The 15,645-nt window shown below is 37.8% G+C and overlaps 2 protein-coding genes across 2 annotated transcripts; both read right to left on the minus strand.

Moving 5' to 3' along the window:
• Positions 1-128: 128 nt before the first annotated feature.
• Positions 129-7,560, minus strand: LOC104249550 (CBL-interacting serine/threonine-protein kinase 9). Its single transcript, XM_009805990.2, has 15 exons — positions 6,981-7,560; positions 5,658-5,720; positions 5,309-5,380; positions 5,061-5,168; positions 4,876-4,956; positions 4,380-4,433; positions 4,161-4,286; positions 3,956-4,045; positions 2,359-2,481; positions 1,850-1,954; positions 1,571-1,687; positions 1,382-1,438; positions 944-1,018; positions 759-829; positions 129-642 (listed from the first exon to the last, which is right to left on the minus strand). Exons 1-15 carry the CDS (start codon positions 7,170-7,172, stop codon positions 636-638), a joined length of 1,341 nt encoding a protein of 446 aa, XP_009804292.1. The 5' UTR covers positions 7,173-7,560; the 3' UTR covers positions 129-635.
• Positions 7,561-12,189: 4,629 nt separating this feature from the next.
• On the minus strand, positions 12,190-14,677 carry LOC104249549 (uncharacterized). The gene is made up of 6 exons (XM_009805988.2): positions 13,906-14,677; positions 13,671-13,816; positions 13,172-13,591; positions 12,560-13,093; positions 12,423-12,476; positions 12,190-12,354 (listed from the first exon to the last, which is right to left on the minus strand). Exons 2-6 carry the CDS (start codon positions 13,755-13,757, stop codon positions 12,190-12,192), a joined length of 1,260 nt encoding a protein of 419 aa, XP_009804290.2. The 5' UTR covers positions 13,758-13,816; positions 13,906-14,677.
• Positions 14,678-15,645: the final 968 nt, after the last annotated feature.

Here is a 15,645-nt window from a genome sequence, read left to right on the forward strand (position 1 = left end):
TCTATCACCTGCAAGTGTCTCTTGAGCTCATGTTCCTGCTTTTTAAACACAACTTACGTAACTTGTAAACTTTTGGCTTGTACGATGTTATTGTCAGTAGTCTAACCAAGCTTATATAGGGGAACATACAAGTGGTCAAGAGATGATGTCCCTTGAAAATATAGGAAAATAAAAACTTTCTGCAAAAAATCTACTTGTACACACTATGGGAAAGGGATAATAGGACGATCTGCTAGTTCAGAATAAGAGATGAAGGTGGTACTAGAAAAAAGAAGAGGAGAACCTGTGAGTTTGATGGAAACAAAAGCTAGAATTGAAAATAGGAAAATAGTTCCCTACATATCTGCAGCAGTTGGTGTAGACACGATGGAGATCTTGTCAGTATAATCTTACAGGATCCCATGTATTGAATTGTACAAACATATTCATTTTGAGTGCTTCTGCCATCTTGAGAAACTGGTGTCAACAGATCTTGCTATTGTACTGTGTGTATGGATCAAATTCAGACAGAGAAACAATGAAACATTGATGCATCTACAATATAGCCACTGTGCGGATAGCATCTACAAACATTGAGACTTTACAGGTTGATTTGAACATTATAGCCACTGTACAGAGGGTGGAACAGCCACTTATTAAGACCTGAACAAGAAACACCATTAAGTTAACAATGGTAAAGAGCCACGGAACATTATTAGAAGAAGTCAAATATATAAGGAACATTTCCATTTAACAATACACTAAATATGCAAACAGACCTTTTTTCTTCAGAGGTTTGTTCCGATGTCCAGACGATATCTTTTAATCCCGAAGAGAAGTTCTTGTAGAACTGCCATTTTTAAGGTCCAAGAATCTGTTAAGTCACTATGGTCTTCCAATAATTACAGGAGAGTTCATGATACACAATGTCACAATTATTCTAGGAATTAAAACAAGAACATGCCTTGTGAAACTCTAATGTGTCGCCACCAGTTTTCCGGAGCTCAACCAAATGCAACGACGGAGCCACTTCAAACACCTGAAGTAACAAGTATGCACCAATATATATCAATGAGAGGGATGTCGTTTACATGATACTATTCTGATTCTGAAGTAGCAATCTACAATGGTTGTAGCCTTCTTTCCTTAGAGGAAATTGTAGAAGGAAAATAAGGCAAGTCCTAGTAAGGACCCTATTCTCAAGTCAGTAATAACCCACCATTTAAACCATTTAATATTAGGAAGCAACAACAACAACAACCCAGTAGGATCCCACTAGTGGGGTCTGGGGAGGGTAGAGTGTACGCAGACCTTATCCCTACCCCGGAGGGATAGAGAGGCTATTATATATTAAGAAGCAACTAATTAAAAGACTTTCTATTGGAAAGAACGAAGTAGTCACCTCTGTTGCTACAGCAAGGTGGCCTTTCCTTCCTGTTCTGTCACCTTGTAACTTCATCTGGAATAGTCAAGATTAAGAATTTGTTTTAGGAAAAAATGATTTGGTAAAAGGTCAAATTTCCACTTGGGACTAGGGTCAATTGATATCAGTCAAATCCAGACATCCAATGCTGAAGGTGCAAGGTGTTACCTTGTAATTTTTCTTCTGGACATTGAAACCCAAAGGTTTTGCAGTTTCCTCAATTTTGGAGATAATCTCATTTGCAGGGCACCTGGAAGTAAATTGTGTTTCTCTCTTGATAAGGCCCTATACTTTGCGGATCCATACATTAGAAAATGCATTAGCAGCAAAATCTGAATAAAAATAGAAACAGAAGAGACACTTTTTGACATATTTTTTAAGTCAGATTATATCAACTATTTATCACTATGTTGATATATGAAGTGTCAAGACATATGAAAGTATCACCTGCTTTTCGAACAAATTTTCTAGGTTGAAACTTTTTGACCTTGAAATGAGCTCGAACGCATTGACAGAAGCAGGTTTTTCCCTACTTTCTGTAATGAGATGATCCTGCCAAAAAAACATGCATATCATTCAAATAGGACGTTAGGTTCTCAAGACTACTTATAAACTCTCAGCTAATCTTATTAAGCTCCAACTATATCCTCTACAATTATTAAATTTCTCAAGGAATACAAAAGGAAATGGCCCTTCTGTTGTTCATCCTCACTTTAAAATCTCATCCCAACTACAAGGCCCAAAAACTCAAATGGACCCTGTTAACATGCCGGGGCACATGAGGTATGCTTGTCGCTCAAACAGTTGAAATTATATCTCTAACTAATGTAAGTATCTCGTGACTCAAAACTTATTGATAAATGTTTTAAGTCGGGTTTGTAGGAGGTGACTATAATTGGAAAGAACTTGGTTTGAACTCTTAAACAGTAGTAGGTGTGAAAGGAAAAGTGACTTACGTCTGAGCCATTGAAAATGGCATCAATGTCATCAAGATTGACATCATCATCTTGCTCAAAATTTGGTGGCTTGTAATCTTTCTTGAACCAATCATCTTCAAGGATCTCTGGAATAGTGATCCTCTGAAAGAAAACATTAGAAATGATTCATCAGGAAAAAGAAACAAGAAACATGAAATCTTTTTTTTTTTCCTGTGTGTGTGGTGGGGTGGGGGGAGGATTTGAACACTAAGTAATGTTATTTCATCAAACTAATCAGGTGAAGAGAAATCCAGTTTTATTCATATGAATATTCCTAAACGTGCACTTTGGTCAGTTCTTGAGTACTCTACATAATTCCTAATATGAAAGGTAAGTCTTTAGATCAGTATTTATTAAGAAGGGAAAAAGGCCATTATTGCCCCTGTACTATTGGCATTTAAGCATGTTTCTCCCTCGTTATACTATACGTTCAATCCCCACCCTACCGTTAACGAAGTAAGCAAAAATACCCCTAACCCTAACGTTTTGACAATGTGGCACCCAGGACCCTCAAATAAATTGCCACGTAATAACACATGTTAGCATTTTTGTAGATTCACTACCCAAAAAATTATTTTAATTCCTTTTTCCTTTTTTCTTTTACTTTTCTCTTTCTTCTTTTTTCAACATCAGTTCTTCTACTTCTCTAACGCCAAATGAGCAACTTATCAACCCTAATTTTAAAGACCCTCACTTCTCCTCAATTTTCAGCTCCACAACTCGATTCAATCCGAACCAAACCAATCCAAATGCTCTCAAACTTCAAAAATAAGTTCTTCTACTCAATACCAAGTATACTTAACAACACACATCTGATTTCAAATACAAAAATTGGAGTTCAATTCAAACCACTTCAATACTTAAAAGCTGCTCAATAATGGTGGTTTTTTCTTGCTCCGATTCGTTTCCCAACAGCAACCAAGCATTAGGAACAACTTAGCCCCTCAATTCCAGCTTCAAATCACACAGAAAACCTCCAAATATTCTATGAAGCTCAGATTTCGAAGTTGACATAGTGAAAATGCCGAGGAACTCGATGTCTAAGTAAACTTGATTTTTTTCTTTCAGACTCTTGTCAATTTAGCTTCACAGCAACAAATAATGATTAATTCTAGATATACCCAGGTTTTCCCTCACCTTTAAAGACATGATAAAAACAAAAGGATCTGAATTTGCTATAGAAATCAAAGTTGATTGGTTGAATTTTGAATTCGACGGAGAAGATGATAACGCCGGAAACAGAGGAGAAAAGGAGAAGAAAAAGAAAGAGTTAAAAAGTTCAAAATTAAGTGGGACCCACAAAATCCCCTTTATCTTAAAAATAAAAAATAACACAAGATAAATTTAAGGATTATCTGATTTGGTCTTGGGTTTGGGATTAAAGGTTAGTGGAAGTCTGAGTTGGCTTACTTTGTTAACGGTAGGGTGGGGATTGAACGTATAGTATAACGAGGGAGAAACATGCTTAAATGCCAATAGTACAGGGGCAATAATGACCTTTTTCCCTTATTAGAATTAGCTCATTCCAAAGATGCTCATTCGAGGAAGCAGTTAAAGTAAAGATAAAGGGACTTGCCGTGAGTGGATTTGGATCAAGAATACGCTTGATCAGTTTCTTTGAGCTGGAGGATAACCATGGTGGAAGTGAAAAATGAGCCTTCAGGATCTGACAACAATTGACTTACAAAATTATATAAGTAGAATTATGAAAATAAATGAAGGAAGAATTCCAGAAACAACTCTAAAAAGAAATGAAGATGGCAAAAACTTCAGAAACTTACTTTTCGGTACAGAGAATTTAGGTTTGGTTCATCAAAAGGCAAGTATCCAGCGACTAGAACAAAGAGAATGACTCCACAGGACCAGACATCAGCTGATGTACCATCATAGCCTTTGTCAGTTAAAACCTGATACAACATTTCTTGTTAAAGGCAGGAAACCAGTAAAAAATATTAATAAGTATTTAGCTGTCAAATAACAATGCTGTAGGTTGTTGTTACCTCAGGGGCAACATAGTTTGGTGTCCCGCAAGCAGTATGAAGCAGTCCATCGTCCTGTAATAACAATGACAGTTTTCCATCAGCTATAATACTATACAATACTAGAGAGGGAGTTGTGAATGTGATTACAGTGAGGGATGATGGGGAACATCCACGTATGAATTTGTAACAGGTGCGGGAATTTATTCATTTAGTTACTTATTTATTGGCGATTATACCTTTACTTTTTTGGCAGTCAATATACAAAGAGCATTGGCAGTGGATGTTTTCTTCGATCACGATTGTTTCACATTATCTTATAGTGTAACCTAAAATTTTGTGGTTTATGGTTATTTTTCAAATCCATGAACTTTCTTTCCATAAAATGCATTGATCAATTATCAAACAAACCCAAAAAAATTGTTAATTTGACTCTTGTATAGTACTAAATAAGGTTATCTACTTTAGGACAGACTCTTTATTTACTCTTAAATTTTCAAACATACAGAATACTTACTCGAACTTGTTTGGAAAGTGCACTCAATCCAAAGTCTGAAACTTTAAGAGTACCAAATGAATCCAGCAACAGATTCTCAGGCTACAAATGGTTACAGGTCAGGTAACAGAATATTAATACTAGTCAAAGCGTGAAGGAATAGAACTTCAGTATTTAACAAAAAAATGAGATTAAGGGTCAGCAACCTTCAAGTCTCTGTGGTAAACGCCTCTGCTGTGGCAGTAATCAACGGCATTAATAAGCTGTTGAAAGTATCTTCTAGCTTCATTTTCTTTGAGTCTGCCATGTCTAGCCTATAGAATATATTATTCAGATACAAACGCTAGTAGCAAATACAAGATTTTCACTCAGGAATAAAATGTGATAACAGCTGTGAATAAGTACAAAATGAACATGTAATCTGAAATTAGCAAACAGTTCCAAGAAAACTTACAATTTCATCAAAGAGCTCTCCTCCATGAACATATTCGAGGACAATATAGATCTTCGTCTTGCTAGCCATAACCTAATAGCAACCAGAGTTAGAATAAACATAATTAAAAAGATATGAAGCATTCAAGGAGATATCATTAGAGAAGAAGAACAATTTAAGGGCATGTAACTTCATAAAACTTGGTGTTGGATCACCTTCTAGCATGAGCCAAACATGGGCAACCTTGTACAGTGATAGGAGCAGAAGCAGATAATCACCATAACTCGGCATAGGCATTGAAATATTCACAAAAGAATTATATGTTTATAAGTGATGAGGAAGAAGCCAGGGCCGAAGGATCACAACATACCTCAAAGATTCTTATGACATTTGGATGTTTGATCAACTTCATCGTTGATATTTCTCTTTTAATCTGTCAACAAGGTACATCTTGGATCACATAATCACTTTCCCTTTCTAATTCAAAAGTAAATTGTAAAGGCTATTCATCCATCTGACATCTCCCGCTAACTTTATTCTAGAACAAAAGCAACATCACATATACATTTTTACAGTTAGATATGTTAAATAGTTAAAGTAGATATCATAAAGAGTATATATATTGGTGCCCCTCATTGCGTAAATTATACACATATCATTGAATGTATATTCGAAACATTGTAAGTTGTGCCGAAAAGGAGGAGTCAGGCATAAGACATTTGTCTTTTTCATCTCCTTGAGCCGAGGATCTATCGGAAACAGCCTCTCTATCCCTTGGGGTAGGGTAAGGTATGCGTACACTCTACCCTCCCCAGACACCACTTGTGGGATTTTACTGGGTTGTTGTTGTTGTTGTTAGTTCTCACATGATATTATAGTGTTCACGAGAAGTAAACTCTAATTACATTCACATACGCATCAAAGGAGGGAAAGCTCCCTTCTCCACTTCTAAGAGACATTTAGGAGCGCCACCAATATTAATCTTTTCACCGTCGATTTCCTTCTTTTGCAAAGTTGAATCTGGTAATGAGTACCAAGACACCTCCATATATGCTCTGTGAGCTTTATTTATCTGCTTTGACTATTCCAACTTGAGCATAGGAGGTAGAACTGTCAAAAAGATTCAGGCATTTGACATTTGTCTTCATGCATTCATCAATACGCACATTTTGCATCTTGGGTCGCTTGTTATGTATTCTGAAAATGTACAGACGGCCTATTCCAACTTTTTGTATATAAATATAAGATTCATTTTTTAGTAGTTACTGTGTAATTTAAATTAACTGGCTTGACATTTTTCTTCTTCCAGAACATTTTGATGCAAACTGTGAGTATACTATCCAATCCATGACAGAGTGGTTATCCCTTTTCAAGGCATAATTGCTAAGATAAGACCCGAAAAGTTTACATCGAAAGATAACCCCCATAAAAGGGCAGCCTGCAGTAAGCTCCCGCTATGAGCTGGGTCTGAAGGAGAGCCAGATCACAAGGGTCTATCGTACGCGGCCTTACCCTCCATTTCTGCAAGAGACTGTTTCCATGGCTCGAACCTAGTGGTCACATGGCACCAACTTTACCAGTTATACCAAGGCTCTCCTTCCGAAAGATAACACCATAGTCATAGCCGCCCATAGGAAATAACATGATGTGAAGATTATGCATGCAGGTTGAAGAGAAACAAAGAATTGGTTACCTGTTCCATAATGTTGTTGCGGAGGACGCGATCGCGGTCAATGATTTTAATGGCGACACTATCGCCTGTCCGTACGTTCTTGGCATACTTGACCTTTGCAAAGCTGCCCTCTCCTAAGGTCTTACCCAATTCGTATTTCCCTAATCGCGACCGGCTCCGACTAAATTTAGGCGTACCCGTTGAACTGCTCATTCTCTCCAATTTCAGAAACTCAATTCTGATTGTAATTAAGGAGGAGGCGCGGCCAGAAGAAGAAGAATGATGCGAGTCTTTCTCCAACGGTCTATCTCTTCTCTTCTCCACCACCTAATAAGATTACTACAATTTCATGGCTAACCTTTCCAAATGAGCGGCAAATACAAAAAGGAATTTTCAGTTTTGCCATTAATAATATCAGAAAACTTTTATATTTACTTTCCCTATATGATCAATTATGCACAAACTTCATCCAATTAAAATGATTTCAAAGACTATCCGTTTGGCATATTTTTTTAATGTTATTTTAACAAAGTATTTTTGGAATTAGCAATTTTAAATTCGATCAAATCATCCCAAATCTGCTCCAAATGATCTCAAATTTAAAATAAAGCCTCTAAATACCAATAAAAACAATTTTCAATTACCAATTTAGTCAAACAACACCAAATCAAGAAAAACTACTATATTTTCTTCTACACTTTCTAACATCCAACAATAAAGTTGAGTTTTTAAGGCAAATCACTATTCAGTATTTAAACTAAATATTTTAACACAAATGATCAACATTCAAACAATTTTAGCAATAATCAATCGTTAACTTGTAGTTTTCATCCCCAAACAAGAAATTCAACCTTGAGGAACTATAATAATCTTGGTGAAGAAAAAATATTTATTTAATTAAATAAAAAACGAGGATAAATATTAAAGATCAGGCATTGAGGGGACACGTCATGCAATTTCATAATACAATTTGTTCAAATCAAAGGCCCGGTTGTTTTTATTAAGATTGAAATGTCTAAATTTAATTAAATATTTTATTATTAAGATATTGTCTATGAATCCAAAAATGAATAATTAAGAGTATCTATTTTTATTTAAAAATGAATAACAAAATTAGAATCTATAGCATAAGACTGCTTCCATCCCTTTTTTATGTGATGGATACTTGATTCAACATGAAGTTTTTAAAAAAATTAAAATTTGTAGTTAAAAATAAATCATTGATATTTTTTGTGGCTAAGGTAAAAATAAAATGTTTATAGTTTAGTTATTTATAAATATAAAAATATATCATTCTTTTAAGAACAGACTAAAAAGGAAAGTGTGTCAAATATAAAATAAAACACAACGTAATTAAATATTGCATATCAATAATAATTTGGGGTAATATTAATTTATATGATGTTGTAAGAATAGTTTGATGAAGCACGGCCGAAAAGATAGCGGCAGTGGGCAGCTGGCGATATCCTGCACAAGTACTTTCAGCCTACATCAGGCTTGCCGAGTCCGGTGGTTCTTTGGGACAAGTAGCACCTTAATAGGTGTAAAAAAAATAGACATTTTTATATATAGCACCCAAATATTGGGTGCTATACATTAACGTTAGCTGTATCGTTAATGTATAGCGCTCAGTATTTGGGCGCTATACATAGAAAGCTGACACTAACAGGTATAGCGCCCAAATACCCGACGCTATACATAAAATTTTATGTATAACGTCCAGTATTTGGGCGCTATACACCTTTTTCCTGGCCCCACCAATAATTCCTGACTTCAATAATTCAAAAGCGTATAATGCCCACTTTTAGGTTTCTATATATATATAAAAAAAAATCCGGCTAGCTATTTCCTATATAAAGAGGTTAGGATTGTATAGAAATTCATTCAATACTCTTGTTGAAACGTTTATTGTTGTTAAATTCTCCAGCATTTTTTCATTATATCTGAAGAGCGTAGAATAAGAGTTTCATTATATTGGGGGGAGGGGGGTGAGGTTGTGATGGAGAATAACTCTGTGGACTACAGTTTACCTGCTCAGTGTCATGTTAAATTACCACTTACAATGGAGTACGATAAATTGATATCGTTGTTATGCAAAAAAATGAGTGTGAGGAAACGTCCAGTGATACTTAAAGTAACCGAAAGATATCTGTATTCCGTCACCCCGCAAGGGGTTGCTTTTTACTCGGAGTTTAAGTGATTTTCTGAGGACTCCGGATGAATGCCAGGAATTTCTTGTAATCACAATGTTGGAGATGTACGTGAAGGTCGAAGACGTTCCAAAAAACGAGGTTGTGCATAGTAGAGATAACCCCCAGTCATCGGGTGGTTATTCTGGAGCAGTTTTTGCCGGACAGGTTCTGGATGAAAGAGTTTTCCTTGATTTAAATTTATTACCGCCGGTGAATGAGCATTGAGAAAATAATTTATGGTGAATGAGCATTGAGAAAATAATTTATACCCTACTTTCCATAATTCACAAGACGAGTGGTAAACTTCAATTTTCATTTGTGTTAATTATGTATATTTTTGGTGTATTGAATTTGTATTAACGCTCATATATTTAATAGGGGGTACCAGCCGGATATGAATTTTACAACTGGCCCATCCGGTAGTCATCACCTAATTGAAAATGTTCATCATTGAATTTCATCACATTACGACTTGTAAGTGAAGTGATATAGCCATATGGAAAGCATTTATTAATTAAGTAGCTTATATTTTTGTTGGTTGTGCAATGAAAACGAGCAAGTTAAACCACTCGTACTCACTCAATTGCCTGAAAACGACGTATTACAGCGGGATCTGGCAGATGCACAGAGCGAGGAACAAAACAGTGATTACGATAACAATGCCGATGAATCCGTAGACGAGACACCCTTTCCTCATGAGGATGGTGATGCGCAGGATGAGGCGGAAAGACCTGATTTGAAGAGAGACCCCCCTAGACGAAGAGTGTACGAGTCCGAAGTGTCGTTTCATTCAACAGAGATTTCTTACATTGATAACTTGCCAACCGTGCCGGATGTGGAAGCTCTCACAAGGGATTTTGATGAAATCCGGACAGCAATGTGGGATGAGTCTAGACCAATGGTGCTTGCAAGGGGGATGCTTTTTCCTGATAAAGCCCGTGTAAGCAAGGCTTGTAAAATGCACAACGTAAAAGAGTATCGTGAGATGCAGGTATGGGAGTCAAGTCCGATGGTATACAAGGCTGTTTGCTGTAGGTGGTTTTGGCCATGTAATTGGATGTTGCGTGCGACCAAGAAGAAGACAGGTATGTGGAAAATGGGTAAATACATTCCCACCCACACATGCGAAATGGACACATTCAACGGGAATCACTTCAACTTGGATATTGACTTGATTTCTCTTGTACTTATTCCGCACCTTGAAGCGTCCATAAGGTATAAAATCAAAGAGTTCATTGCATCAGTCCACCAGGAATATGGCCATACCATTACGAAAAGAAAGGCATTTCTCAGCACAAACGAGCGTTTGAAATTGTCTACGGTAATTGGGATAAGTCATTTGCATCTCTGCCAAAGTACATGGCCGTACTGCAGCACTTTAACCCTGGGGTAGTTGTTGAATGGAAGTTTGAGCGGAGTTCGGGAACACAGAATACATATTCAATTACGTGTTCTGGGCATTTAAGCCAGCAATTGATGGTTTTTCGCATTGCCGGCCCGTAATATCCATAGGCGGAACTCATGTCTATAGAAAGTACGATATCAAGCTATTGATAGCCGTGGCAGTGGATGCTAATGGACAGATATTTCCTCTAGCTTTTTCTGTTTGTGCCAATGAAAGCAAAGAGACGTGGACGTTGTTTTTGAACCACCTGAAAGAGCACGTTGTCAAACAACGTTCAGGTATTTGTCTAATATCTGATCGGCACGGTGGTATATTAAGTTCTGTAGAGAACTTGCCTGTATGGCAAGAATCTTATGCATACCACCGTTACTGTATGAGGCACTTTAAATCCAATTTCCAGAAGGCACATCCCAACAAGGATTTACATGATTTGATGTGGATGGCAGCAACAGACCACTAACAACATAAATTCCGGAGGCATATGGATTCTATCAAGCAAGAAGACGAGGCAGTCTATTGTTGGTTAATGCGACATCACCCAAAAAAGTGGACTTTGCATGCGGATGGTGGTAGACGATGGGGAATTCTTACTACAAACGTGTCAGAGTCATTCAATGGGTTATTGAAGTCGGCAGGAGGATTGCCCGTCACAGCCATGGTGCGGATGTCGTTCAAGCAGATGGCGGAGATGTTTGTTGAACAGTCTGCAGTTGCAACGGAATTGATGGAAAAGAGTGTTGAATTTATGCCAATGCCGATGGAGAGATTTGAGACATACAGATGGCGAGCAAATTGGCATTCATTTTTGCAGTATGATAACGAAAGAGGTATTTTTGAAGTTCGCACCGCTATTCATAATAATCGGGGTAATAATGTACATACTATAAATGGCTCAACCTCTTTGTCCCCCAAAGTGCAAGTATGGAAAAGCATGCTTGATGCAAAATTGTTGGGACAGTGGTGAAGTTGGACGCCGCTACTAGCACTATAAGAACCAGGTTTACAAGGTTCCCGGCGAACCTATTTGTGATTTTGAGGAATGGGTTGATGAACCATGTTACCAGGAATGCTACAGAGAACAACTGCATTATCTTCATAATGTGTGTTTAAGACAACGGGAACATGAAAAAGAAAGCAATAGAATTATTGCAGACTTGAGGGCGAAACTGAAGGAGGTGGGAGAAGAAAAATGGAAAACACAATGGAATTGTGAAGCACAAAAGGAACGTAAAAAAAATATAAACGGGAACTTGCGGAGGTGAAGGCGAAACTGAAAGAGGTAGAAGAAGAAAAAGAACAACTGGAAGAACGATTTAAGTGGTTGGAGTGGAGAATAAATGGCAACCGGGGCTAAATATTGACATGTATGTGTTTAGTGTATTTTTCATATTTCATGTATTTTTATTATGTTGGCCTGCTATGTTTGTGTTTGTGCTGTAGTAATGTTTTCCTTGTTTGTTGTACTAAATTTTATTTTAATTGAAGTGGAAGTTAAGTTTAAGTGCTTGTGTTGTTATACGAAACTATCAAACGAATGGGGAACTAAAAAAAGTAATGGGCATATTCGATTAAATATTGTTGTTTATGTATACAAAAATATTATTTACATCAAATAAAAAAAAGGAAGGCCGAATCAATGTGTCCCGCATCCAGTGTGTCTCAATGCAGTCGCTGGCCTGAGGCACATCCCCTCCCGCCCGGGTGCGCTATCAGGATCATCATCATCAAGTTGTCTTCTTATAGCCGGATGCGGCGCAGGATGACATGTATCGGTGGTGCTGTCAGGTCCAGTAGAAGGCTACATAATAATATGAAACTTAGTATAGAAAACTACATAACAATTCACAACAATTTATATTGTCTTACCATCATCATGTCTGGATCCTGAATGTAGTCATCTGTCGCAGCATCGCATGAAGCCTTAAAAAGGAAATTAATAAAGTTAAAAAAATAAATAACTTACAGTTAAAACAAATTCAAATTCAATACTAATAAACTCATACCTGTGCATGTGATGTGGAACCATAACTCAGTCGGCGCTCACTATAAAAATCTCGGGTCGTTCGATCCTCATCAGTAGTAGACGGGCCTGAGAAGTATCTACCCCAATCCACTCCTTGAATATTCGAGCCCGTGATCAATAATTGACCCGATGGGGTCATTTGCGATGGCACTGGAGTGCGATAAATTCCAAGGCTGTAAGACGACATGTTCGTCTCATGCATGTCACCTGCCATATCAGCAGGATCCTCAACGCCCCCTTGCTGGGGACCACCTCCTCTCCGCCCATGACCACGTCGTCCGGCACCACCAGCTCGTCGGGCACATCCAGCTCGTGGGATACCACGACCTCGCTGGTACTGCGCTAGGTCCATATAATTAGCCTTGTGTGCCAAACGCTGATCCGATCGGGCTCGCTGCAGTGTCTGGGCAGCCACATCCATGAATCGATGACTATACTCCTGCATGGCCACAGGATCGTGGACATGACTCTGCATCTGCTGCCCCATATGATAGACGGTATGCAATTCAATCGCCTGCACAAAGTAAAAAATATAAACTACATATTTGGCACTAAATTACAGGTATATAATTAATAATAACAGAAAACATACTAGGGCCTCGTGTCTCCCGGCGTATGGGACATACTGACCGTGTGCCTGATGAACTGGGTTCCCGATAAAAAGTCGGGAAATAGTGCGGTACCATGCCATAGAACGTTGAATAGGAAAGTGTTGCGGAGGTGGGGTCAAGTCCCCTCGCCTGTCCCAAGTACCCAACTGCTCGTCAAGCCATGCCATAAATATGTCGTCCACCCTGAACCGATCATCCCTCTCATAATGTAAAGCAAGCCATGCAGGCGGACTCGGTATAGGCTGGGGCAAGCCAAACTGACGAAATACCCGCTCGGAGGCATGATGCTCGATAATATCGAGGCATATGAGCGGGATAGAAGCCCTCCAAATATGTCGGCCGAACATGCAATACGCTGGCAGGGTACTTATCACCTCATCGATGTACGACGTCCAGATGAACTATCAAATAAGAACACAAACCGTTAGTATGCGCAACACTAAGTTAATCTATAATAGGTAAGTTTAGTTAGATATTCACATGTGCGTCCTCCAACAGATCCAACACATCCCTACAGAGGGGGAAATTATGATGGGCATCATACTCTCGTGCAAGAGTACGACGCATAACGCCGGTAGCTGTGGTAGAGGTGGCTGAAACTGCAGAAATCGCTCTCAAGCCCAAACCTAACATACAAAGTTGACGTAAAGTATAAGATTAACTATAACTAGGTAGAATTGTAATTAATGGACATATTATTTGAATATGTTGTCACCTGTAGAAGCGGCAGAAAGCCACCAACGTCTCTCTGTGTGCCGATACAAGCCCGGCACATCTGCCTGTACAAATATGAAATGACAGCACCACCCCAGCTGTAGATGGCTGTATCCTCGAACCGGCCAATATGATGCAGAAAACGGAGGCTCACTAGGTTCCCCGAAGTGTTCGGGAACAAGACCCCCCAAGTAGAAGGAGCAACATCAGCCTCGTATATCACTGTACATCCACCTCCGCTGACTCGTTGGTGATAGTATGGTGGATATGCTCCAGGTGGTCTCTAATGGGGATCAACTGCATACGACTGGATCCAGACGCTACAGTCTCGTCCTCCGGCCTGAAACCTGTGAGCATGTGCAACATATCCTAATAAGACTGCCGCGAATAATATCTCATGGTCGCAGGCAGTAAAACTGGCAGCCATCAGCGGACAGGCCATATAAAATCTCAGCGTCCTAGAGTGTGATGGTGGCATTGCCGATGGGCAGATGGAAAGTGTGCATCTCCGGTCGCCACTGCTCAATCAAGGCCGTGATCAGAGCCCAGTCGAGCTGTATCCGGCCAATCCTAATAATCGTATATAATCTCATCTCCTCCAGGTAATGGACCACGCGGGGATGTAGAACTCTACGACTCAAAAAGTCTCACAATAGATCCACTCTCCTGGCCCGGAAAGTCTGCGTAAGCAACTGTCCGTCCCATATATACTCGGATCTATGCTGAGGCTGTAGGGCTAATATATCCAACGTCCGAGGGCCGGGATGTATAGTCGCGTCCATGTCGTCAACTGTAAATTAAAACAACATTAATTATATTTTGTTCTGTATACTAAATATTAATTTTTTGAGATACACAATTTTTAGCGTTATGCAAAAAATATACCTATGGATTCCAGGCTCGATATTTGAGTCTCAGTAGCACCAAACTATCATTAATAATTATGTGTTTGTTTTATAATTTATATTCATATTTTTTAATAACTTAATTGTACAAATTATATATATATATATATATATATATATATATATATATATATATATATATATATATATATATATATTTATGGGTTCCGGACTCGATATTTTGAGGCCCAGTGACACCAAACTATCATTAATAATTATATTTTTTAATAACATAATTGTACAAATTATATATATACACCTATGGGTTCCGGGCTCGATATTTTGAGGCCCAGTGACACCAAATTAACATTAGTAATTATGTGTGTTGATACAATTATTAACTTAATTGTACAAAGTTTGCATTTTCAACTATCAGTATAAGATACTTAAACAAAAGGAATTTTAAGCTAAAATACTACACATTACTACGCTATAAGGCTCTAAATTTTACTACGCTAAAAAGGTCTACATTTTACTACGCTAAAAAGGCCTAGATTTTACTATGCTAAAAAATAATCTAAACTAAACATAAGCAACAAATAAATTTAATTGCAAATAAAACACAAAACGACATGAAAACACATATATATAAATCAGGATATTAACAGATAAATTATTTGACAAATTTATATTTTTTTATAAAATACTAATATTAAATTCGGATAAATTTAACATACTAGTTTCCAAAAAAAAATCACAAACCGAAATAGAACACATACAAATCAAATAATATGCATTATTATAAAAGTTTCAACTTAAAATAAACTGAAATACCTCGATTTAGAATTTTCGCAAAGCAAATAGATTGAAATTTTGACTCCGAAAGTGTAAATCAA

This window comes from Nicotiana sylvestris, chromosome 5 (assembly GCF_000393655.2).
Source record: "Nicotiana sylvestris chromosome 5, ASM39365v2, whole genome shotgun sequence".
Taxonomy (NCBI): Eukaryota; Viridiplantae; Streptophyta; class Magnoliopsida; order Solanales; family Solanaceae; genus Nicotiana; species Nicotiana sylvestris.